The 26,662-nt window shown below is 37.1% G+C and overlaps 1 protein-coding gene across 3 annotated transcripts in view; it reads right to left on the bottom strand.

Moving 5' to 3' along the window:
- Positions 1 to 628: 628 nt before the first annotated feature.
- The window catches only part of SLC28A2 (solute carrier family 28 member 2), a 44,221-nt gene continuing 18,187 nt past the window's right edge, over positions 629 to 26,662 (bottom strand). For all 3 annotated transcript variants that reach the window (XM_051977259.1, XM_051977258.1, XM_051977260.1), the window contains 13 exons: positions 25,643 to 25,784; positions 23,695 to 23,808; positions 22,821 to 22,898; positions 21,362 to 21,442; positions 20,741 to 20,821; positions 14,374 to 14,499; positions 13,547 to 13,677; positions 12,881 to 13,049; positions 12,072 to 12,269; positions 10,993 to 11,074; positions 9,444 to 9,542; positions 9,092 to 9,206; positions 629 to 2,251 (listed from right to left, as the gene is read on the bottom strand). In XM_051977259.1, the coding sequence (XP_051833219.1) occupies positions 2,116 to 2,251; positions 9,092 to 9,206; positions 9,444 to 9,542; positions 10,993 to 11,074; positions 12,072 to 12,269; positions 12,881 to 13,049; positions 13,547 to 13,677; positions 14,374 to 14,499; positions 20,741 to 20,821; positions 21,362 to 21,442; positions 22,821 to 22,898; positions 23,695 to 23,808; positions 25,643 to 25,784 (1,552 nt within the window). In that variant the 3' untranslated portion in view covers positions 629 to 2,115. The remainder of the gene's footprint in view (positions 2,252 to 9,091; positions 9,207 to 9,443; positions 9,543 to 10,992; positions 11,075 to 12,071; positions 12,270 to 12,880; positions 13,050 to 13,546; positions 13,678 to 14,373; positions 14,500 to 20,740; positions 20,822 to 21,361; positions 21,443 to 22,820; positions 22,899 to 23,694; positions 23,809 to 25,642; positions 25,785 to 26,662) is intronic.

Genomic DNA, 26,662 nt, shown 5'->3' with positions numbered 1-26,662 from the left:
TACTCTCTCTTTACTTTTGTTGTCCAGACATTGGTGTATGGTTCACTGCCACTTTGTATCACCCGAGGGATACTGAAGCTGAAAAGCTGGGTCCTTGCTTCAAGGAAAAGCTTGAGGACCATGCAGTTTCCCAAGGGCTAGAATCCACAACATATTAAAATATCTAGAAGAACTCTAGCACTTTGCAAATATCCTCTGGAAGATAAATGGAAGCACATGGAGCAGAAATATGTAGAATAGAAAAACAGAAGGGATGCAGTAAAGGAAAAGGTTGGGATAGTTGTTGCGTCTTTTTCAATCACCGGCAACTTTCTGTAACTCCTTTTGGGGTTTCTTTGACAAAGGTACTGGAGTAATCTGCCATTTCCTTTTCCAGCTCATTTTACAGATGAGGAAACTGAAGCAGAGAAGGTTAAATAATTTGGCCAGGATCACACAGCTAGTAACTAACTGTCTGAGTCTGCATTTGAACTCTGAAAGATAAGTCTTCCTGATTCCAGGTCCAGCATTCCATCCATTGTGCCCACATAGCTGCCCGTAGGGGAAGAGATAGGACCCCTAGCAATTTCACAGATCCACTGAAGGACTGATATTTCCAAATAAAAGCAAAATTATGGATACTGGTAGATATATTCCTTAAACAATTTTTATTAAATGATTGTACATGTAAAACCTATAAGACTGCTATTTTGGGGAAGAGGGAAGGAAGGGAAAGAGGGAAAAAATGGAAGTCAAAATATTATAAAGATAAATGTTCAAAACTAAATTTTTTAAAAGAACTGAAAAAAAGTTTTTTTAATTAAGATAAGGAAAAAAATCATTTATTTATGGAAATGGAGAATACAATTGCCTTGAGAATATTTGAAAGAAAATGTTGACCCTTTCAATAAATATACAAAAACCTTTCAAACAATACTATAGAAATTCACAAACGCCAGCTTGATTACAAAACTCACACAAGTATTCCTTTTCTTCACTTGCCCCAATGCTTGCATCACTCATTTGTACACATTTATAACCTGCCAAATAATTTCCGTAATAGCTTGTTTTGTATAAAATGCGATTACTTCTTCAAACCCAAGCTCATTCTTAGGACATAGTGGAAAAATTTTGTCTGGTCTCATATGGGTATTCACTTCCATCCGTAAATTGAACCAAAATGATATTGTTAAATTTCTCGTGATTGTTAAACATTTTGATGGCCTACTTATATGGCAGAAACTGTGAGAAATGATTCATCTGGACCCATATGTCAATCAGTATTAGTCAGTTTGATATGATTCCATAGGGGTAGTGATCACAAGTTCTGTACATTAGGGCCCAGAGCTGTGAACTCAACATTGTAAGTTCACTTGCTTAATCATAGGGAGCTAATTAGAGACCCTTGTTTTTGACTAAGTACAGAATGATGAAGGTGATTCAATTACATGAATAATCCCCTATTTTATTTGAATACTTCTGGACCCCTTTCTCTTGTTCAACATGAGCAGGTAACCATCCTATGATCATTTAGTGAATGGAGATGTCCCATGCTTTGCCCAAGCTGAGATGCCTCCTGCTAATAATACCATTTTTAGTTGATATATCATTTTTGGCCCTCAAACCAACCAATGGGATTCTGTATTTTATGTAATCCCTCTAGAGTATTCCAATATTAAACCTGGCACCAAACCACCCTAGAGAAAAGGGGATTCTCAGATAATTTGGAAGATCTGAGGTCCATTTCATTAGAGGGGACCATAGACCTTTAATAAAGTGCCAGTGGCTCAGAGCTCTGCATCGGTATTTTTTATTGTAGGCTGGATAATTTAAAACCCCATAGAACTATTAATAAGGAATTTAAAACTACTTTGTTTTAGTTGTACAATGATAGGGGTAACTACATCAAAGATACCAAACTTATGACTCAGGTCCTTAGGTATTCTTAAGTATAACCCAAATCTTATTAAAATGTATTTGAAAAATGTTTAACAAAAGAATTAAAATGTAATATGGCATAGGTGATGTTAACTTGTAGTTTTCTAAATTCATATGTAATTGCAGGAATTGCCACTAGATTAGATGACCGCAAAAGTCTTTCTAGCTTTAGATTCTATAAGCTATAATCAAATGTTATTATACAAAGAGGCTGTTTTCAGTACAGACAGTATGGTTATAGAGTCCACAGCAGCTGGCAAGGGTCTTAACACTGAAATTTGGGCTTGTCCATAGTTGTGAAAAAGGGATCTGGCCAGTGTTGTTGAGTGTGACGCTGAAATGAAAACCAGAGAAAATTGTCATTTGATTAGAATTGACTTTCTATTAAGGAAAAATAAGACAAAGAGCTAAAAAAGGAAGGAAATATGGAGCAATCAAAAATAATCAAGTTGCTTTGTGAAATTTATCATCTCCTTCAAGCCTAGAGCTGATTTTCAAGAAGAGCTTCCTGAATTTGGAGCCAGAAGACCAGAGTTCAAATCTCACCTCTAATCCTCTATGTATAACTTTTGACAAGTCACTTATGTTACCGGGGCCTCAGTTTACTCATCTATAAAATGATAAAGTTGGACTAGATGAATGCTAGCCTTACCTGCTGATAATTTGAGCCAGTGTCTAGCATAATTATGTCACACAGCCTGCCTTCATTTCCAAAGAACAGGTAAGTAACAGAATTACCATTCATGCCTTCTTTGATAATCCATTTCTAGAACTCAGTAGAAATGAATTTTATAACCATAACCTAGAGGTTCAGACTTATAAATCATTATAATGGTAGGAAGATTTTCCACAAAAGGCCTCCTCCGGTGCTTCATGATGGCACAGAGATGACCTGAATACATTAAGGGGAGGCTGGTAGGTAGGACCTACCAAGCTGGAGAGGTTTAACATATGGCCTGATGAGTGATTATACGTCTCTTGGTCCAGAGCCAGCCCAGCTGGATTCAGGAAGGTTCATCACCAGAAAGTGGCCATCAGGCTTTAATTATTTTTGGCCACAATACAAACAAATGTCTCCTAGGGAATGGAGGGTTGGAAAGGTATTATGATTTGGCTAAGTGAAGGGAACAGTCACATTGGTAAAATCACACATACACTGAGGTAATTGACAGTAGTTTTAATAATGAAGTAAAATGGATTTCATATTAATGGATTAATAATTTAAGAGCAAATTTAAATTGGATGACATTTTAAATCTCTTTTAAAATGTAATGCAAATATCATTTCCTCCATGAAGCCTTCCCAGTTCCCCTTTAGACTCAGAGTACTTTTACAATTCTCTGATGACTTTTGTCGTTTTATGCATTACTCTGTTAGTGTTTTATTCCCCTGATAGATTCTAAACTCTAAACTCCCTTTAGACAGAATCTAAATTTTATAAGTCCCATAATAAAAGTTGTTGTTCAGTTGTTTCAGTCATGGTTGACCTTTTTTGATCCCTTTTGGGGGTTTTCTTGGCAAAGATACTGGAGTGGTTTGCCATTTCCTGCTCCAACTCATTTTACAGATGAGGAAACTGAGCTAAATAGAGTTAAATGACTTGCCTGGTATCTGAAGCTAGATTTGAACATAAGATGAATTTTCCTGACTCCAGGCTCAGCAGACTCACTTATTATTATGAGGGCAGCTGGATGGCACAATGGATAGAATCCACTGAGCTGAGCCTGTAGCCAAAAGGGTACATGAAAATTGCACATGACTGAAAAACTATTTAACAGCAACATGAAGGCTGAAGTATTACCATACAGAATCTTAGATTTAAAGCTGGAAGAGATCTCAGGGTCATCCAGTCTATCTTCCTCATTATTTCAGATGATGAAAGTGAGATCACAGGAAATTTAAGTGACTTTCCTAAATTCACACAGGTGGTTTTTGTCCTTCAAGCTTGAAGAGGACTAAAATGACATCACTATATTAGAATCAAATTACAATGTGTCTGACTGACCGCTCAGACTAATACAAGCTCAGAAGACTACCAAATCAGGCCCAAATAGTGCACGGAATAGTGGAGATGTCTCTAAAGTTATGTATTTAACGTTTCTCTTGAGCTATTGCAATTCTGTTTTAATCATAGAGTATGGCATCTTCTTTTATGTGGGCAAGCTATGGTAGATGGTCTTGTGCCAGTATCTCTCATGAATCACAATCAATTCCAAAGTTCTTCAGGGAGACCTTGAGAGTATCCTTGTATTGCTGCTTCTTACCTCCATGCAAGCACTTGCCTTGTGTGAATTTCTCATATTTTTTTAAGCAAACACATTTGGCATTCAGACTATTTGGTCAGCTCAATTAGAGTTGTGCTCTCTGCAGTAGAGTTTGAATGCTTGGCAGTTCACTTGAGAAAGGACCTAAGTGTCTGGCTCCTTATCTTGCCAACTAATCTTCAGATTCTTTCTAAGACAATTCAAGTACAAATAATTCAGTTTCCTAGCATAGCACTGGTAAACCATGCAGTTTTCACAAGTTTACAACAAGAAAGTCAGCACAAAGGCTCCATAGACCTTCAGTTTGGTAGGCAACCTAATACCTCTTCTCTTCCACCTTTTCCTTTGGAGCATCCCAAACACTGGGCTAGTTCTGGCAATGTGTACATCAATTTCATCACTTATGTGGATATCAATGAAAAGAACATTGCCAAGGTAAGTGAATTTATCCATAGCATTCAAAATTTCTGAGAGCCATAACCAATGATTCCATATATGGATGGTGCAGTGTTGAATGGTGGAGAATCTCTGTTTTCTCGGTGTTAATTATCAGACTAAAATGAACACAGCAGCAATACTCTACTGCTTTTCAGTCTCAGTGGGTACCTTGAATGCATAATCATCTGTGAACAAAAAGTCACACACCAACTTTCCTTCTACTTTAGTCTTAGCTGGGAGCCTTTTCAAGTTAAATAATTTATCATCAGTGCAGTAGCTGACTCTGATGCTGTTTTTATCCTTGTTAAAGATATCAGACAACATGGATGAAAACATCATGCTAAAAAGGATGGGCAAATATATACACATAGCCCTGCTTTATTCCATCAGTGACAATTAAAAAATCCATTTTCCAGAACCAGGGCAAGCATGCCATTTTGAAACTGACATACAATACTGATGCTATGAATTTCCACAAGCCCTCATGACCGAGAGAATCAAAGGCTTTGTCAGATCAATAAATGTTTGTGTACAGACCTCTGCTCTGCTCTTACTCATCAGGCTCAGGAAACAAACACCATATCGTTCCTCAGCCTTTTCTGAAACCCCATTGGCTCTCAGACAAATAACCATTTTCCAGGTGAAGTATCAACTTACTGAGGAGAACTCTGGCAAGAATCTTGCTAGCAATGACTAAGAGAGGTTGACACAAAATGACCTATTTCCTTTTCCTTTATAGAGATGGACAGTGGAGTTATCCTTGAACACCTGGGGGATAATCTCATCTTTCCATATAAGATAACCAGAAGATTTCAGTCAGCTTTTATATTAGCAGTGGACCTTCTACCTTGTAAATCTCAGGTTTAATAGAATCAGCACCAGGAGCATTGCCACAAAAGAGGAACCTATTAGCATTTGAAAAGTTTGTCTAGAAAGGAATTGACTTCAAACTGAGGTAAATGGTCAATGGCTTCAGCATTGGTTGATGATGATCTTTTGAGAGTTTTGTGAAAGTGTTCTTATTAGTAATGAATGTGGCTCCATCAGTACTGAGTAGTAGAAATCCAACTGTTGTGAATCTCAGCTACAGTCTGTGGCCCATAAATAGTCTTCAGGGCATCATAAAAGTGCTTTGGAGTATTACTATCAGTGTAAAACTGAATTTCATCTGCCTTCTTACTAAACTAAGAATCCTGTTTCTCTCAAAAAGTTTTACTTGCACTTTATTTCTGATGCAGTTAAATGCTGCCTTCTTAGAAACAGATGAACCAACTTGCCAGTAAATCCTGTATAGTTCATGTTTTTTATTAGCAGCTTCTGAATTTCCTCATCATTCTTGTCAAATGAATATTGATGTTTGCAAGTATTCTGACCCAGCTGAGTAAATGCAGTGCTATACACCAAATCTCTGAAAACTGCCTACTCTGAAAACTATCTCACTGTTGACAACCATATGTTGACTCAACTTTCCCTTCATGGCATTTAAAAAGTTTGTCTAGAAAGGAATTGACTTCCATTATTAATCAGAGAAATGCAAATTAAGACAGCTCTGAGATACCACTACACACCTGTCAGACTGGCTAGAATGATAGGAAAAGATAATGCGGAATGTTGGAGGGGATGTGGGAAAACAGGGACACTAATACATTATTGGTGGAATTATGAACACATCCAGCCATTCTGGAGAGCAATTTGGAACTATGCTCAAAAAGTTATCAAACTGTGCATACCCTTTGATCCAGCAGTGTTTCTACTGGGCTTATATCTCAAAGAGATCTTAAAGAAGGGAAAGGGACCTGTATGTGCAAGAATGTTTGTGGCAGCTCTCTTTGTAGTGGCCAGAAACTGGAAACTGAGTAGATGCCCATCAACTGGAGAATGGCTGAATAAATTGTGGTATATGAATATTATGGATTATTATTGTTTGGTAAGAAATGACCAACAGGATGATTTCAGAAAGGCCTGAAGAGACTTACATGAACTGATACTGAGTGAAATGAACAGGGCCAGGAGATCATTATATACTTCAACAACAATACTATATAATGATCAATTCTGATGGACCTGGCCAAATCAGTTCCAATGGAGCAGTAATGAACTGAACCAGCCAAGCCCAGGGAAAAAACTCTGGGAGATGACTAAGAACCATTATATTGAATTCCCAATTCCTATATTTTTGCCTGCCTGCATTTTTGATTTCTTTCACAGGCTAATTGTACAATATTTCAAAGTCCAATTCTTTTTGTACAACAAAATAACGGTTTGGTCATGTATACTTATTGTGTATCTAATTTATACTTTAATATATTTAACATCTACTGGTCATCCTGCCATCTGGGGGAGGGGGTGGGGGGAAGGAGGAGAAAAATTGGAACAAGAGGTTTGGCAAAAGTTACTCATACATATAATCTGTAAATAAAAGGCTATTAAAAAAAGAGAGAGAGAAAGACGGAGAGCTGTTTAAGAGATGGTAGGCAGTGTACAAAATTTATATTTTTGAGCCTCACTTTGGTCATCTGTAAACTAAAAATAAAATAGTAATATTTGTACTTAAAAAAAAAGAAAGGAATTGACTTCAATCTGAGGTAAATGGTCAATGGCTTCAACACTGGTTTGATGATGATCTTTTGAGAGCTTTGTGGAAGTGTTCTTAATAGTTCACACATGGAGAAGCTCACTAATCTGTTGACATTAAATTTTCTGGTAATAATCTTGCCTTGGGGCCATGGCTTTTGCTGAATGATAATGTTTATCATGGAAAGGATAAGTCTATGAGCAGTCTAGCACTCTGCACCATACATTGCCTTCCTTACTCTCACATTCTATCTCTTCTCCTTACAATTATATAGTTTTTTAAATGCCAATGTTTGATATGTAATGCATCCACAAAATTTTATTGTGTTTAGGTAAATGGAAAACAGTGTTATTGATGAGATGGTCATGAGACACAAGAATCTTCAGTACTAAATTATTACTGCTGTTTCTGACTCCATTTCATAAGGATTCTGTTCCTGTTCTAGTGTTCTAGTCACCCAGTCACCTTATACACTATCCTAGTCACTCAATACTCATTGGCTACAACTCTTCTTTCCTTTTGGGTGATAAAAGAAGAAAGACAAGATTCAAGGAGTAGTGTACATCAGTGAGGCAGGAACCTGTGCCTTGTTTTAGTTTCAAATCACCCCCAGGATGAGGGCTCTAAGTACAATGTCAACAGCAGCTTAGGTGAGCAAAAAAAAAAAGAAGAACAGGAGAAAAGTACTTCATCTGGATGATGTTCTTCAGTAAGAATATAATTTAGCTCAACATAGAGTCATCCACCTATTTTTTTATTTTCTGGGGTGATCTTAATGACATGGAGATTTAATCTTATTTGTTTCATGAACATTTAACACTGTGGCAGCCTTGGAAATCTTTCTCCTTCATGGAATAATGTTTTTATATACATAAAATACAATACATAGGAATACAAAGGAAACTAATTACATTGAAATGCTTATTAAAATATTTTCAAAAATAAAAGTTCATGGAGCCCAGGCTAAGAAATTCTTCTTTTATAAGACTACCAAAACAAAATGTGATAATATCTAAAACTAGTCTTATCTACCTCATGTCATTGTTGAAGGTATTTTGATGAAATCCGAGCATGAGATTTAAGGATTAAAATCCATTAATATCTTAGTATAAATCTCACCTCTTAAATCTAACCTGTTTTCATATATTTTCAATATTACCATCCCTTGAGATTGGTGAATTATATAAATTTAATGTAATGTTTTTATACTTCCTAAAACTGCCTCTTTCAAGCTTCTTGATATATCCCCTGTTTTATGAGAGGAGAGGTAGGTGAACTTGATTTTTTTTAAATTTTATTTTATTTAATAATAACTTTGTATTGACAGAATCCATGCCAGGGTAATTTTTTACAACATTATCCCTTGCACTCGCTTATGTTTCATTTTTTCCCCTCCCTCCCTCCACCACCCCCCAAGATGGCAAGCAGTCCTATATATGTTAAATATGTTGCAATATATCCTAGATATAATACATATTTGCAGAACCAAACAGTTCTCCTATTGCACAGGGAGAATTGGATTCAGAAGGTAAAAATAACTCGGGAAGAAAATCAAAAATGCGAATAGTGGTGAACTTGATTTTGTAATCTTCAACCATGATATCTCCCTTCCCCTTGCCTTTATCACTCACAACCAAAATTCAAGCTTTTTTCCTTTTTCTTTTTCCTTTTATCTGCCTCTCCACAATTATAACCAATTCTTTCCTACACCCTCCTTGATACACAGGAATAGGCTCTAACCTTTCCTTTTCACATGGTACATTTAGCACTTGGATTATACACATTGCTTTCATAGTTAGTACCTCTTCCTTAGTACCAGACCACTGAACAGTTCCCTTGCCACAGAAAGACACCTTTGAGGGGACACAGAAGAAGCCAGAAATCACAAGATCCTCACCTCTGGAAGAGTTCTCTACAACACACATAGATCTCATAGCTGGGACTGGTGAAATTTGCTGTGTCCAGGAAAGAAGCGCAGTCAGCCTCAGCCCCCCTGGGAACGTAGAGGATTCCTGGGGAAAGGAGATAAAAAAAAACAAAAAAACCAAACAGACACAAAGCAGGCCCTGAATATGGTACTGAGGCTTCTCTGCCCTCAAAGCCCTTGGAATTCCCTTTATTGTACAGGATGGGGTTGCCCTCTCTCTATCCTGTTGGTTGGATAATTAGATAGAATAAGTCCCTATTCTTGGCTATGTCTTGCTTCAAAATAAAAAGTAGTTAGGAGGAGGGTGGATAGGGGAGCCTACCTGCCACACAGGCATTGACCAGGGACACACAGGCCCCTGTCAAGAGGGCTCTCATCACCAGCTTAGCAAAGTCACTCTTCCGTTTGGGAGCCATTGAAGCTGTCGGGAATGGAAGAGGAAAGAAACTTACTGTTCCAGAAAATCAAACCCACTCCCCGATGAACAATTCAGAAGAATAAAACCCTGCCTTAAAATCTGTTTATTGCCTGCCGCCTTCACCAGACACAAAAGTGGCCCAGAATGGTTCCATGAGCTGCTATGTGTCTTCTCTAAGTGATTACTGATTTGAAACCCTCCAAGAATGTAAGATGTATCTAATGCACAAGCTTTAAAACAGGACTGGCTGGCCTAGTTAACTCCAGGACCAGCCTATACCAAGACCAAGGCTTAGCAATGGCACCTTAATTGTTCCAACATCCCAAGGGTCCTATGGTGTCAAGTATAATGTGGCGTTGCTCCAGATTGGAGCAAATCCCCTGGATCTTTCCCAGTCAGAATTTCTAAAGCTTGGCCAGAGTCAGATTAGCTTCTGGAGAGAGAGGAATAAGGCCCCATTCATTCAGTTCTGACTCCAATATATTTGTCTTCCTCTCAGAGGCTGTCTCACATGTAGTCAATAATGAGCTTTTAGGATTAGTGCAATGCAGAGGAGTTCTGAGAAGGAGGCAGTGGGGGAAGATGCATTGAAAAAAAATAATGCAATCTCTAATGAACACAACTCAATAAGCAACCAAATCAATGAAGCTAATGATTCTGTCCCTGAAAATAAACAAGGTAAAAATGGACAGGTAGTTTTTCTTCTATATGTCTTTGTTATAGATTCTCTGCGAAGTTTGTTCACATAGGGATAGCCGTGGCTTCAATCTAAACCCAGAAAGCACTTCAGCTGTCAGATCAAAAATAAAGCTCACACATTTGCATGCAATTAGCACGTTACTCATTAAATGTCAAAGATATAAATGTCACTATAACACTTTTTATCATAGATCAGAATTCATTATAAGATAGATCTATATTAGATCCAATCTATCTAAAGGAAAATAATTACTCAGGGATGGGGGAAGGGGGAATCGGAGGCAGGGAATCCCTTTTAATCTAAAAGCATCTCATGCACAACATGATGATGAATTTAGATCAGAAGAGTCAAACCCAAATAAAAAACAGAGGCTACTAATCCTTACCCAAGGGCTCCTGCAAGCTGCATATTGATTTAGTTTTTAAAATATAGCATTGTCTATATTTTATTGCATTTTTATTTATTTTGATAAATATTTCCTAATTACATTTTAATCTGGTTTAGGCTGCATGTGACTTGTGATTCTGTTTTTCATCTCTGAAGATATACAGAAATCTCTCTGACCCATTTTTCTCTCCCCTTAATTAACTGCTGCTCTGGTTACTTCCAATGGGGTAGGTCTAGCCTAGCTATAATTTCTCTGCCTAGGTGCACCTGACTTTGTAGCATGAGAGCTGCAAATTACAAGGCTTTCACTGTGGCTGAGGTTTCAGTTATAGTCTTCAAGAGACACAGGGATTTCCTGTAACTCACTTAAGCCTCCTAATGTGATCCCCATTGAACTGAGATTGGCAAATCCACACAGTGAAAAAGTTGTGATGATTTCTGCTCTCACCTGGAAGAAAAAAGAACTTCAGACATATATAAGCATATGTATGTGTGTTTATATGTTTACATATACATAAAAAAATATATATATATATATGGTGGTATATAATTTGTGTGAGAATAAATACATTTTATAAATATTATATATGTGTATGTGTGTGTGTAGACACACAGCCCATCTAGCTATGTATGTATATGTATATATATATATATACACACACACATACATATATTGTATATATGTGGCATATATAAGCTGCATATATACACTAGTGTGTGTATGGTCCAATAGATAGAGTTCAGGGCCTGGCTTAGGAAGACTTGAGTTCAAATCCAGCCTCAGTCACTCACTAGTTGTATCATCCTGAACAAGTCACTTAACCCTGTTTATCTTAGTTTCCTCATCTGTAAAATGATATTAACTGTACTTAATTTTTGTAAAAATCAAAGCAGATAATATTTATAAAATACAGTGCTGAAACATAGTAGGTACTATATAAATGATAATATCACATATATACAAATATACAAATACCAGGGTTGTTTTGAGAAAGGGGAAGGGAGAAGAAAATTAGGAAAGGAGAAGAGAAAAAGGAAAGGGAGAGAGGGGAGGGAGGGAAGGAGAGAGAGAGAGAGAGAGACAGAGAGAGATCATCAAATTATAAATCAAAGAAACTCAAAAAGTTTAACACTCGAAGTGAAGAAGTGAAGGATGAGTGAGACTATAAGAACATCAGAAAATTATCCTTCTGAATAGTCAACCACTCTTACTTGGAGAGGAAAAAAAATAAAAGTAGAAACAAATACAGGACTCAAGGAAGTTCAAGGATCTAAAACAGAAAGCTGAGCATAATCTTACAGCTTATTTCAGTGCTCATCCTAGGAACTCAGAAGAGAGACTTGGAAACCTGCTTCAGAATTTTCTGTGGCAGTTGCCTTCTGTTATGGATAGCCTTGGGCTGAGACCCTAGGGTGTTCCATACTTCTCTGGATGTACCACTTACAGAAATCCATTGTTTTTCGCCCCCGACCCACTCTTCAATTCCAGAGAGACGTTTGTTCTTGTACTGAGACAATCGTTCATAGGCCACAAACTCATTCAGGAAGAACTTGATCCCCAGCATCTCGGCTACCATTGGACAGTCTGCCCAGTCCACACCCATCATGAAAGCAATGGGCCTTAGCACATAGGAAGAGATGACCTGACACAAAGAAAGAGAGGGAGAGGAGGGGGGGAGAGGTAGTGAGGGAATGGGATGAAGGGAGAGACAAAGAGAGAGACAGAGAAGGGAAGGAAAGGAAGAGAAGGAGAAGGGAGAAAGAGAAAGAGACAGAGAAAGAAAGAAACAGAGAGACAAAGAGAGAAACAGAGAGACAGAGAGAGAGAGACACACACACACACACACACAGAGAGAAATAGATGGGGGGAGGGGGGAGAGAAAGGGAGGAAGAGAGAGGGGGAGAGAATTAGAATTTGAATCTATACAGGATAAAGCAAAATAAATGGCAAAGGTTAGATAAGAGCATCTATCCCAGGACCAGCTACCAGTTATGTGACATAATAAATAGAGAACCAGCACTTAGGAGGCCCTTAGTGCAAATCTGCCCTCAGATACTTTCCAGCTGTGTAAGTCTGGGCAAGTCATCTATCCCCAATTGCCTTCCTCCCCACAAAGAAAAAAACAGAGCAATTATCCCCTGTGACCAGGGCTCTCCGGCCCTTCCAGGTTCACTGGAACAGACCTAGTATTGATCCCAAGCTGACCACCTCCCAGGGAAATGGACCCTGATGGATCAGTGTGACAGATATTACTTGGAAGCTGAGTCCCTCTATGTCCACCATCTCCCCCAGCCAGGACAGAGCCGCATTGATGAAAGCTAACACTGCCAGGAAGGCGATGAGGTTGGCGGCAATGTTGGCAATGAGTCCTATGGAGTCTGCAGCCCCACTGCTGGCAGCTTCTAGGATGTTCTTCTGATTGCTGTGATTGTCATCAAAGAAAACAGGAGAGAAAGAAACTGGGGCTGTAGTTGTAGGCAGCTGTGGGTGTGGGGAGGGGAGTCCCGCTCAGAGGATGTACCTTTGAAGCTTTCTTGTGGCTCCTCATCCCCTCCATCCCGCCCCCTAAAAATAAGTCACTTTTCTTAAATGGGAAATGGTTGGGAGCTAACTCCATGAGGGATAGGGATACTCAGTGAAGCCGACTCTGAACCAGAGTCAGAAATAGGATCAATCAACCAACAAATATTTATCAAACATCTACTCTGTGAGGCTGAGCTAGAGAACAGGCCAGAGAGTGAGCTGATGTTAGAAAAGGAATAAACTGGATTATTTGGAAACAGTGAAAGGAGAAGGCACTCTTCTTACCATGATCCCTCAGCCAGACAGGACATGGAACCTCATTCTACCACTCACTCCTGCCTCTGGACTTGGCCTTGACCCCACAATCTCCCAAGTCATGTATTTCACTGAACTCACCCACGGGACAGTTTTACTCCTTCCTTATTCTTGAACTTGGACTCTTCTACTTCTGGGTAGACCAGCTTAGACAGGGCAAGAGCACAAGGAGCAGCCATCACAGAGGCAGAAACCAAGGATGCAGGATCAATCTGAAAGGACATATCTCAAGTCATCGTCTGTTCAGAACCCAATGCTGCCTGCCAATTGGTGCCAGGGATTGCCCAGGATATTCTGTTATCTACAAATAAACTGAAAACATCCAAGAAACATGGCAGAAGGGAGCCTAGCATGATTATAATAACAAACAATATATATAATATATAAGCATATATGTTATATATAATAAATATGTTATAAATATAATAATAGCTCATATTTATAAAGCTCTTTAAGGTTTGCAAAGAACTTGCCTCCCAACAATCTTATGAGGTAGGTGTTGTAAGTATTATTATTCCCGAAAACCTAGAAATAGAAACAATTGAGAGGGCAGACTTTGGGATGACAAGAGGAGGACAACCTCTTGTTCATGATTATTTGTTCACTACTCAGAAGAGAACCAAATTTCTCCCAGCACATCAAGACTCAAGTCTGAATTCCTTGTTCTATTAATATGTATTCATTCCTGACTTCCTTTAGGCCAATTTCTCTTACAAAGGAATGTTTTGGAACCTTGAAGCACCTTAGCTGAAGTTCCCTAAGATTCAGACTTACATTATAAATGGAAAGAGCAGGAGAAACCCCAAACCAAAAAAGTTTCTTCAAAACTTTCTCTGGGGAATGGCTATTGCCTCTGTGAAAGAGTCTGACATTCCAGACTGCACAGGAGCTAAGAGATCTGTGCCTACCCCAAAAGAGATGTAGGCTCCCAAAACAGTGCCTGAAATGGTAGCAAAACCTCCGGTCATAACAGCATGGACTTCTGAAGATGTCATGTCTGGCAAGTATGGCCGAATCAGCAGAGGTGCCTCTGTCTGGAAAGATGCATTGGATTATTATACTCAGAAGAGAAAGAATACAGGAGGGAGGTGGAAACATATGCAGGTTAAGGAATTACTTTATTCCTCTCTAAGCAATCTCCTAGGATTCTCTATCTCACTTATTGTGACATATAAGGGTGAAAGGGGCGATGGAATTGGACTAGGAGTTTGAACCTTGGTTCAAATCCCACCTTTGCCATTTACTATCTGTGTGACCTGGCAAAGCATTGAACCTTTTCGGATTTCAGTTTCCCCATCTGTAAAATGAGGGGATTACACCAGATGGCCCCTAAAGTCCTTTCCACCTCTAAATCTATGATTCTATGAACCTAATGATCTTTTGCTGCTTTAAGTTGTTAGGAGACTCTCAGAGTTCTCAGTGAAAATGACTCTAAACCAGAAATATCTAAATTAGAAACAAATGCTACAGGATCAATCAATCAATAAACATTTCTATTCTACAAAATTATAATTTCTAGATGACAGAGACTATTTTTCATATTTCTTTTGTACTTTCTGAGGATACCACATCTAGGATATACTAGGCATTTAATAAATATTCATTGGATGATAAATGAATGAATGAAGTATAGAATCTATAACCAAAGCCTAGCCTGTCATTTACTCTATGTCTTTTGATGAGATGCTACTAATACTATTTAGTTATTCGGTCAGAAATGTGTTTTAAGTACCAACTGCATACAGACATTTCTTAGATATTTAGGGAAGAAATATGTGATGAGTGAAATATGTAGTAGATGATCAATAAATCCTTGTGAAAGAAAAAGAAGAAGGAATAGGAGAGAAGACTTAGTCATGAATGATTAGAAAGTTTGGACAAATACAAATGTCAATGAATAAATAAACAAATAAAAAATCCATGAGAGAAAAAAAAAAACTATGAAAACCCATATTTTTTGTTGTACCGAAGACAAGTGGCCTGAAGATGAGTTGAAACTAAACTTAAGCAGAGATATTCCTGGATATAGTAACATGATAGAGGTCACAAAGAAGTCTATGTCATCAAGATCCCACTTTAAAACAGCAATCAAAATGCAAGAAAAAGAAAACGATCAGAATTTTCAAAAAAAAATGTAAAAATCCACTAAAAATGGATGAACTAAAGAAAAACTCCAATACAATGGTAAAATACAAGATGTCTTATAAGTTAAATCTCTTAAAATTAAGGTAGATTTAAAACTTCACTAAGACTTTTAGAGACATCATGTATTATAAATTAAAAGAAAGAGGCCAAAATGTCAAAAGAAAAAGATATTGAATCAACACTGGCAGGATTATCAGAAACAAAGCCAGGATTTTCTCAAGATAGATAAGTAGATAAAAGACATAATGAAGGAATTAAGGTTGAAAATGAATTTTTTTTTAATTACGAAAAGAAATAAAGATAGAACTAGATATAGCTAAGGAATGTCAGAAACCAACTAAATAATTTAGAAATATTTCTGGAGAATATGGACACGAAAATGAAATTGATGAAAAATCACATTATTTTTACTAAAACACAAACTAATAGAAAACAGAGAAGGCAAACCCTGAAAATCCCCAAGCTGAAAAAAAAAAAAAAAAGATTTGAAAGCACTACAGGTGAAAATGATGGATCTGGAGAATGGATCAAGTAGAGAAAATTTAAGAATCACTAAATTCCCTGAAAAATGTGAAGAAATGAATCTGACCATTATATTTCAGGAAGTTATGCAAGAAAATGTTTCAAAAAATGTAGAAAGATTGAAAATAAATAAAATTCATAAGATGTTAGTAAGGAAAAACCCCAAATTAAATTCATTCCAGCATTTTATTATCATTCTTCAAAATATTACAATAAAAGTATAATCCTACAAGCAATCAAGAAGAATGTCATTGTATATTTAAAAAAAAAACATCATTTTAAATTTCACAAGATTTTTCTATAAAAATAATTAATAATGGAAGAAAATAACCTATAATATGTAGAAAGTTAGGGAGCATTAGAATTCATGCTACAAGCAGTTTCCCAGCAAAATTAAGCATTCTTTCTAAAAATCAAAAGATGTACATGTAAAAATCAAGGCCTTTTTTGAACAATTCATTGAAAAAAAGGTCCAATCGCAAAGAAATTCTAAACTTAAAGTTAAAAAGAGCATCCAAATCTTGAAATGAATTTCACAATTGAGGGCAGAATCTCTAGATTAAAAAGATCATCAAATTAAGTATTTTTATCTGTTATAAAGGATTAGTTGCTATCTTAGAACACCCATCATAAAAAGATTAAAAAACTAGGAAGTCGGAATGTATAAACCCAGAAATGACTTAGTTGTGTGCTTTCCTGCAATATAAGGCAAAAGTTTACCTATTAGAGCCAATAAATTCAAGAACAAAATTCAAGGTTGTTATGGGAGGAAATGAGAACAGTAATCAGAGCTTAAGCCTCATGGCAAGAAGATTATAAGGATATATCAGTATAATAAAGCATATAGATAAGACAGTAAAACAATATTATTTTATAATTTTATTTTACATTAAGATGCAGGAAATGTCTTCAATTTTAAAATAGCATCCATTTATATTAATTCTTAAAAGCATAAGAATGGAGTGACTTATTTTCTTTAGCATGATTAAAAAAATATTTATCTGAAACCAAGAATTACTTTAAAGGCATTTTCCAGTAAGAACAGAATATCTGTCCATCTTCAACATTTTGACTTGCAATAGCTATTCATACTTGGAAGGTTAGACTGACTTCTTAAACAAGAAAAGAAAATAATGTCTTACGGAAATAGTAATAATAATAGCATTTATATCTTGCTTTAAGATTTGCAAAGCATTTTAAAAATATTATCTCATTTGATCCTCACAACAACCCTGGTGGTAGATGCTTATTATCCCCATATTATAGATGAACAAGGCAAAGACCAATTAAATGACTTGCCAGGGTCACACAGCTACTACTTCCTTCAAAAGAGAGCTGGCAAAGGGTGTTCTGCTCAAGGTAAAATAAAACGGATAAGAAACTTCTTATAAAACCAGTCAGGAAGACAGCAGTATTACAGAATCTCTTACGGGACTAAGGAACTTTCTTAAGACTCAACTTCCATGCTCACCTCGCCTTTTACTCTTTGAAAATAATTTAACAGCCTTTCTGAATGAGGCTTGAATCCTTGTAAATTATTACTCCCTAATTCAAGTAAAACTGAAATAAAAGTGTGTAGCTGTCATTAACTTTTTTTACTAAGAACCTTCTTAGGTACTCAGATCAAAAACCACAGGAAGAAATCCTGAGACTTATCAGGTACAGTCAATTCTCAACACTAACGGTTTCACCTTTGCTACTTCAAGCATTCAGGCGATTTTATTAGTAACGGCATTTACACATTTTGTAGAGCTATATTCAATAGATAAAAAAAGAGGTGTGTTGGGTAAGTTTGTGGAGAAGCTGGCATCCTTCTTTCTTTACCCTAAAGAGCTCCTATTCATTTGTTGTATATTTTCATTGGTTTCCTTTAAAACTCAAGTTTTATGTAAACATTATGCCCCAAAACAGTAATATAAATCCTTTGGTTCTAAGCCCAAGCATGCAAAGTCAATGATTTAACTTAGTGAGAAAATAAAAGTGTTAAATAAACTTCATGCTGCAATGTCTGTAGCCATGAGTTTGGAGTTAGTGAATCAATGATTTCTTATAACTGCAAAATGGAGGAAAGTATTCATAAATATTTGTGAATCCATTCCAGAAAGTGCTACTGTGAACTCTCAAGAGTGCAATGATGGAATTGAAAAAATGGAAAAATGGCTAAGTTTGTGGATAAGAAAAATGGTGGAAGAATGAAAAATGTGACGAATATGGCAAGCATCCACTTGAAGTCCCGACAAATTTATAAGCATGTTATCAGGGGCCAAGAAATGTGAAATATTTTGTAAGCTAACCAAGTGTGGATATATTGCTTTAAGTTATGGTATGGTATAAAAATGGCAAACTTTCTGGTGAAGCTGGTTCTGCTGATGCTGCAGCTGCTGCAGAGTTTCAGAGCATATCGAGCATACTGATCAAGAAAAAAGGTTACCTACCAAAACAAAAGTTTAATGCTGATGAGATTAGTCTGTCTAGGAAATGGGTAGGAAAGTACACATATACCAACATCTATCACCAAAGTCCCCAGCTTCAAGGCTTTTAAGGATCTTTCCACCCTACTGTTGTGTACCAACACCAGCAATAACTTCAAGTATAAGCCACTGATGATCTACTGAGCCCCAAATCCCAGGGTTTTGAAAGGAAAAAACAATGTCTGAATGCCAGTGCATTAACACTGGAATAGAAAGTGTAGATGATTGCAGAGATCTTCTAGCACTAGTTCAACAACTGCTTCATTCCAGAGATAGAATGATATCTGCAGGAGGAAAATCTTGTATTCAAGGTTTTTAAAAATACTTGATAATGCACCACTTCATATTCATGAACAGCTGAAAAATACCTACAAAAAATGTCAAAGTTGTTTTTACACCATCCAAAATCTTTGTTCCAGTCTATGGATCAAGAATCATAAAAACCGTCAAGTTTCATTATACAAGGGGAATTTACCACCATGCCTGCAAACTTGGAAGTAAACCTAGAAACTACCATGATGGATTTCTGGAAATCCATCATTGTGCTTCAAGTCATAGACTACCTTAATATAACCTGGGGAAATCTTTCACAGGCTACTTTGAACAACTGTTGGAAAAACCTATGACTTGCTTATATCCAGAGTATTGAAGACTTTAAAGGTGTTGATAAAGCAGTGAGATAGATTGCTGAAGCAGTCACGAGCCTAGTGTATATACTGGAGAAGATTTCAAGAATATGAGAGAAAAATATCTCTGACATCTTGCATGAGCAATCTCAGGGGCTGATGAATGAGGAGCTAAATGAGATGACTCAGGAAGCTTTTCAGGACTACAAAGATGTTAATTAACAAGCTTCCAAGATTGTGTCATTCATAGTCTCCAGGCTTAAATGATATATTGACATAATTGACCAGGAAACTAGAGATATTGGATTGCTGAAATTGAAATATGTGACATTATTTCATATTGAAAATGCATGAACTCGTCTCTGCTATACTCCCACACTCTGAAATCCTTAAGGATCTCAAAGCACCCATGAAGCAGATATAACTGATAGATTCTTTCAATTTGGTGAGTCCTTTGTGATCTCCATTGCCACCCACCAGCCGTAAAAGATGGAATGTCAGAGATGATGTTGAAACCATAGTGTCTTCTTACAGCAGTGACTAAAATCCCATCTTTCAGAAGGTAGACAAGGTAGACAGTAGTAGAGTATATAGTATGATGTTCTTCTATTACCATCTGACACAGTGTAAGGTTAAGATTCAGGTTAAAAATGTTTGGATTTTCAGAAGTTTATTTGCCACACAGTATTTATGGTACTATAGATTTCATTTGTTATAAGAAGTATTGTCTGAAATCAGTTTTTTTTAGTGAGATGTCAGCTAGAGTTCTAGAAAATTTTGTTGATTACCTCTTGTGATCCCTTTTGGGGTTTTCTTGGCAAAGATACTAGAGTGGTTTGCCATTTCCTTCTCCAGCTCATTTTACAGATAAGTAAACTGAGGTAAATAGGGTTAAGTGAATTGCCCAGGATCTCACAACTAGTGTCTGGAGGCAAATTTGAACTCCAGTCTTCTTAACTACAAGCTCAACACTCTATCTGTTGCATCACCTAGTTACATCCATTTTGCATATTACCAATTTTATTTTGTTACTGCCTTTTATGGATTATTTAATAGTTTCTGTTAGGAAAGATGAATATTGTCAGATTTAATGTTTTGTTATGGAGAATTGTATGCAGAAAAGTTTATTTTCAGAAATTTCTAGAGGAAGATTAGTTTTTGGTGGTTACAGAAACCTACCCTCATTTCTTGTAGGTTCAATGTACCATCATTCATGTTTTTAACTTTCATACCATTTTCTAGGAACATTACTCCATGAAAGCTGAAGATTGACTGTATTAATGGCAGACCAATATAGAGGCCAATCTTTTCTCTATTCTCTGCAGCTATGGCTAAAGATATAGAAATGATAGAAAGCCAGAAAGTGCTTGGAGATTCCTAGGGTAAAAAGGAGTACTATCAGTGGCCAAGATAGTATCTATCCATACTCCCTAAGGAAGTGAAGAATCTGGTTGAAGATAATGAAACCGAACTCCAATTATAGAGAGACCAGAAGGTTGTAGGTTGCTTACCATACCAACAAAGATATTTCCTGCCACACTCAAGGTCTCTGTGGCTGTGGTTCCCAGAGTAATTTGTAAAAGCCAGGCAATCTAGGGGGAAAAAAATATGCATATATATACATATATATATATATAATATACATATATATAATATACAGAGAGAGAGAGAGAGATCATAATCACACCGCCTCATTTCATGGATGAGGAAATCAGAGACCAGAAAGATCAAAGGTTGTTGTACTAATCAAAGAAGCTAATCTATATAAACTACTTTAAAAACTTTTAAGTACCATATAATTGTAAGGTTATTGAGGATGTGTGTTAGGGCAAAGAGGAAAGATTTATTTCAATCAGATGAATCAGCTAGATTCTTTATTGAGAGTATCTGGTACTTTAATCAACAGAAAAACCAATTAAATAAAATAATTTATTTCTTAAAAAATTAATAGAGCATCTGAGTTCATTCAACTTGGTTCCAGTGCTATTTGGAGGGATATAATACTGAATTCTAGTTCATCTATTTTCTGTACCAATGAAATGAAAGCATTTCAGTCCTGACACCCCAGCTTTTTGGAATTCAGAGATCACAAAGAATGGGTTATCTCATGTCTGAGTGGGAGCAGGACCCACCTTCACAATCAGCCACTGCATGAGTCCCAAGTAGTAGAGGATAGACATCACACAACTGAAGAAAACAATGATTGGTAAAGCCTGGAAGAGAATGGCAAGGGGCATTTAAGAGAGGAAATCTGACATTTTGATCTCATTCTCACACCCTTACACAGATAATCCCCTTACTTTACTATCCAGTCTGCTCAAAGTAGCCAAGTATTGTTCCCAGTACATGGCATTCCATGACGCCTCTCAGGCCTTTGCACAGGCTAACTCCCCATCCCTGAAATGCACTCAGTTCCATCTCTTTGGATACCTAGTTCCCCTCAAAGCTTAGGTCAAAGGCCACCTTTTAAATAAACTTTTAATGATTCCACACAGTCATAAGTGCTCCGACACCTCCATTACCCTTAACTTGAGGGTTGTTTTTTTTTAAATATACTTATACATAATATTTTGTTTCCTCTGATAGAATGTAAGAACCTTGAAGGCAGAGAATGTTTCATTTTGAACATTATATCTAAGTACCTAGTACAGCACCTGGAATATAGATACAGTATTTGATTTATAAATGTTTGCTGCTTGATTATGACTGTATATCATGCAGAGCAAATCTCCCTGAGAACTCTAGGTTCTCTGCCCAGCACAGTGCAAATTCTCTTAACTATTAAGCATAAATTCATTTAGGCGGAAATTGAAACTGTGAAAGTTTATTATCCCATAGAAACAAACTTATTTGAACCTTACTTTCCACAGAAAGTGAATCTAGTTCCTGAAGGAGACAAACATCAAAGGAAACTCAAATGTGCAATTTCTCCTACTTTTTCCTTCCCTAGTCCTCCATCTCAACACTTTCCCTCAGCCCAAAACTTATATGGGATGCAGTCCCTATTCCCCCTTATTACTGACTTCATACAAGATTTGAATGAAGTCAACAACTCCATTTCTTCTAGTAACTTGGAAGACCTCCAGGTACTTGGCTTCTTTTCCGCTTTTGCCTCCCAAGGTCCCTCAGTCCTTACCCTATGCTCTGCTTCTGCCCCTTACATTTCCCTGGCACTGTTACCTGACCTACAGATACCTTGCCATCTGTCCTTCTCTAACCTCTTGGGACTTGTGAGTTCTGCACCTCAACTGTTTTATGAATATCTCCCCAATAGGAGAGCAAAAATGGTCTCACTTTCCCTGTTTGTGGCTTCAGCACTTTGCACACTGTTTGGCACAGAAAAAGAGCTTAATCCATGAGGGCTTGAGATCTCTACTGTGTCCAAAGGGTTTGCTCCCTTGCAAGCCTGACTTCATAAGACAACCTGTTAATTTACTTTTTTCATGATTGTGAGAGTTTTTAGGTGGCCAGAATTAAAGTCTGTTGTGAACAGTCATTATTGCACCCAACACACACAAACACACACACACATGCTCTAACTGATCCACCATCCACCTACTTCCCATTTCCATCCGCAAAGACAGGTATCACCTGAAAGGCAAAAATATCCCTGACAAGAGCATCTCCAAAAACAAAACTGGAACCGGCCACTGTGTAACTGAGAAAAATCTAAAGAGAAAGGAAAACAAGGCAAAAATGAGGAAGCCCATGGAGTGGAGAATTAATTATACCCATCACTCAATTCTGCTTGGGCTCTACACAATTGAGAGGTTCTCTTGGGGTGACCCAAAGCAGAGCCCAGTGAAGGCCTGTGGAGATGCTAAAATTCCTCCTTTTCCATGGTATGCTCACACTATACAAACACAATGCTGTTGGACTTCCTTGCAATGGAGACTGTTCAGAGTCCTGCATGTGGTAAGCGGCCTTTCAGGGTATGTCCAGTGGGCATCTGCAATCACTAGACCGATGTTGTGGGCTCTGGCCAGAACACAGATGCTGTAGGTCACCTGTATTTGGACCAAGTACTTTCCCTTCTAGCCTCTGCACATGGGAAGACTCACCATGCTTTTGGGGAGCGCCAGGTTCTGAGCTCCCTGGTAGAACAATCCACACTGATACAGTGAAAAAGGTGTCACTGACTCCTAACTGGTCCTGCCATTTCTAGGTCTGAGCTGACAAACTGTTCCTGGCATAGGGAGAGAGTGAAAAAATCCTCCCTGTTTATCTCAGCTTTCCTGATCAGAATTCAGTTTGATGTGTTTTCTGGTTGTTGTGGAGGGGGTGTGTTGGGATAGCTAAACAAAAATGTTGGCTCTTACTTCACCATCTTTACCCTGCCCCTCTCCTTGTCTGTGTCACGGTTTTATTCATACTTTATTAGAAATATTAGAAAAATTCTCCCAACCTCTTTCTTCTCAGGATCCTAAGATAGGATCCTGAGAACCTAGAGCCCAGCTCTCCGTACCTGAATCTGTTCACCAAGCCACTGAAATGCAGCAAATCCAGGATCAGTTCGAATGACCAGGATGCCAAGAACAAATTCCAGTATAAGACCCCAAAACACAGCCCTCCAGTTCACCTGGGTTTAAGAAGAAGTAGCTAGATGGCATAATTGATAAAGATGGGACTTGAAATCAGGAAGACAGAAGAATGAGTCCTTCCTGAGACAAGGAAGACAATACCTTGCTACCTCATTTCCCTATCTGTAAAATGGAGATCACCTACTTCACAGGTAGTTGGGAGGAACAAATGAGTGTGAGAGACTTAGTTATTTTAATCAGTATAATCATCCAAGACAATTCCAAAGAAATCATGAAAAAAACATACTATCTATATCCAGAGGAAGATTACAAATAGAAGCATACTTTTTTTCACTTTAATTTTCTTGCTTTTTGTTGCAACATGGCTACTATGAAAATTTTTCACATGACTTCACATAGAAGTGACATCATATTTCCTGCCTTGGCAATGGGTGGGGAAGGGGAAGCAGAAGGAATAGAATTGGAAGATCAACATTTTAAAAAATTGATGTTAAACTGAAGTGAAATTATTTTTTAAAAAGAGATATAAAAGTACTTTTCAAAACTTAAAGTCCTATATAAATATTATTTTCCCCATATTACCCAAGTCCTTATCCAAGGACCACAGAATTTAAGTACTGAAGAGGACCCTAAAAGGCATCTAATCTAAGTCATAAAGGAATTTCTAACTCAAACTCTGTTATTCTATTTTTTAAATTTTATTTTATTTTATTTAATAATAACTTTATATTGACAGAATCCATGCCAGGGTGATTTTTTTACAACATTATCCCTTGCACTCGTTTCTGTTCCGATTTTTCCCCTCCCTCCCTCTAACTATGATTCTAATCTCAAACTCAAAAGAAATCTTCACTACAAATACCAGCAGTGGTCATCCAGCCTAATTAAAGACCTCCAAGGAAGGGGAACCCACCAGCCCTTCAGGTAGTCTATCACATCCATTTATCATTTCACATGTCATAGTTGTCCCATTGTTGGAGACAACCTCAGATTTTAGGTTCAGGCCTAAGGGATTTCTAGGAAGCTGATGTCATGAAGAAAAAACAGGGGTAACTCACTTGAATAACTTCAAAAATCATAATTAATGGAGCCTCTGGGACCCCTAGAATTATTCTCTGGGCTTGAATTGGGGTCATACCAGAACTAGACATTCTAAGAGACTATAAGGCAACTTAAAAAAAAAGTTTTGCTAAGTTTTCATGATAAAATTACATTTCTGATATTTTACAAATACAATCAAATTGTACTTTCAGATAACTAGTATGAAAATCTGCTGTTCTTCAGAAATTTATATTAAAAGATTCTGCTCATGCCATATATATGTGTGTACATCTATATGTAAATATACATAAATATAAATATAAATATACATACCATAGGCCAGCATATGGTAATGTCAGGGTGGCTAGGGAAGTATATAATTTCTAGAACAGAATAGTATTAGCACATATATATGTGTGTGTGTACATCTATATATAAATATACATATGTTTATATGTGTGTGTATATACATGTTTGTTTTTGTAAACATAGATTTTTTGGACCACACATCTGACCTGTCCGATTTATTTTCTAAAATCCCAAGGCAAATATTTTAACCTTGCTTGGCTCCTACTTATTAAAGAGGAGCCAGATTGGGTTCCATAAGGCTTCTTGGCATTTCTTACCTCCCTTTTGACTTTATACTCTGGTATCATTCCCATTCCCCACTTGACACCAATTTATTTCTTGATTCAGCACTGATACTATGGTCAAGTAAATCAAAGTTCACATCACTTCCTGATCAAGGCCACCTGAAGGGCTTCTTGATAATTAAGGAGGAGGCCAATTTGGGGGTTTTCTTAGCCTTATGTCTATAACGTCAAGACTTACTGCAAAGTGGTGCTTGGAGAAGGCAAAGAGGATGATAACAAACATACAAATTCCAGCAAAAGAAATGAGCTGTTTTGGCCTTCGAGCAGTGTCGAGGATCAGCCACAGGATGAGGCTGACTATGGCAACTGCCATTAGACCCCTAAAAAGAGAAGGAAAGAGATGTTATTCTCTGGAACATCTCAGAAATAAAAAGGCATTACAGGTACACTAGTGAAGTCTTAAACAAGGATTAATTCTCATGGGAACAAGTGAATAAAAATCACACTAGATTAACACATTTTAAAGATGTATGACTTCTTCCTCACAATTGTTACTAATTTTTTTAGAATGGACCTATATTTTCATATAGGGAAATATGAGTGTAGAATCTACCTTTAGCAATGCAGGTTGGCAACTTCTCTGTACTTTAGAATCCTTGAGAGTTTCCTTAGCCATTGAGAGGGTGATTTGCCTGTGATCATACAAATTAATATGTGGCACAGTTAAGACTTGAATTCAAGTCTTCCTGATTCCAAAGCAGCCCTTCTCCTATATTTCTTATTCCAATGGGATAATACATGTAACAACACTTTGCAAATTTTAAAGTATGAATATCAATGAAAGCTATCTCATTATTATTGCTATGTTTAAAAATAATACTAGCTGAGAGATATGATACTACTAAAGAAGGGAAAGGGACCTGTATGTGCCACAATGTTTGTGGCAGCCCTGTTTGTAGTGGTTAGAAACTGGAAAATGAATGGATGCCCATCAATTGGAGAATGGCTGAGTAAATTGTGGTATATGAGAGATATGATACTTTCAGGTCTACAAATCTCTTGATGCACAATATCTTATTTAACCTAATGGAAAAATACTCTCTCTCTCTCTCTCTCTTTCTCTCTCTCTCTCTCTCTCTCTCTCTCTCTCTGCATATATATTTGCACTATAATGTCACATATTTCAAAAATTCATGGTGGAATTGAAAGGATCATTGATTTAGAAGTGAAAGAAACCTTTTATGCATCTAATCTATGA

The sequence above is a fragment of the Antechinus flavipes genome, chromosome 2 (assembly GCF_016432865.1).
Source record: "Antechinus flavipes isolate AdamAnt ecotype Samford, QLD, Australia chromosome 2, AdamAnt_v2, whole genome shotgun sequence".
Classification (NCBI taxonomy): domain Eukaryota; kingdom Metazoa; phylum Chordata; class Mammalia; order Dasyuromorphia; family Dasyuridae; genus Antechinus; species Antechinus flavipes.
Note: the sequence above shows the minus strand (reverse complement) of the source record. Positions and strands in the feature narration are given on the sequence as shown.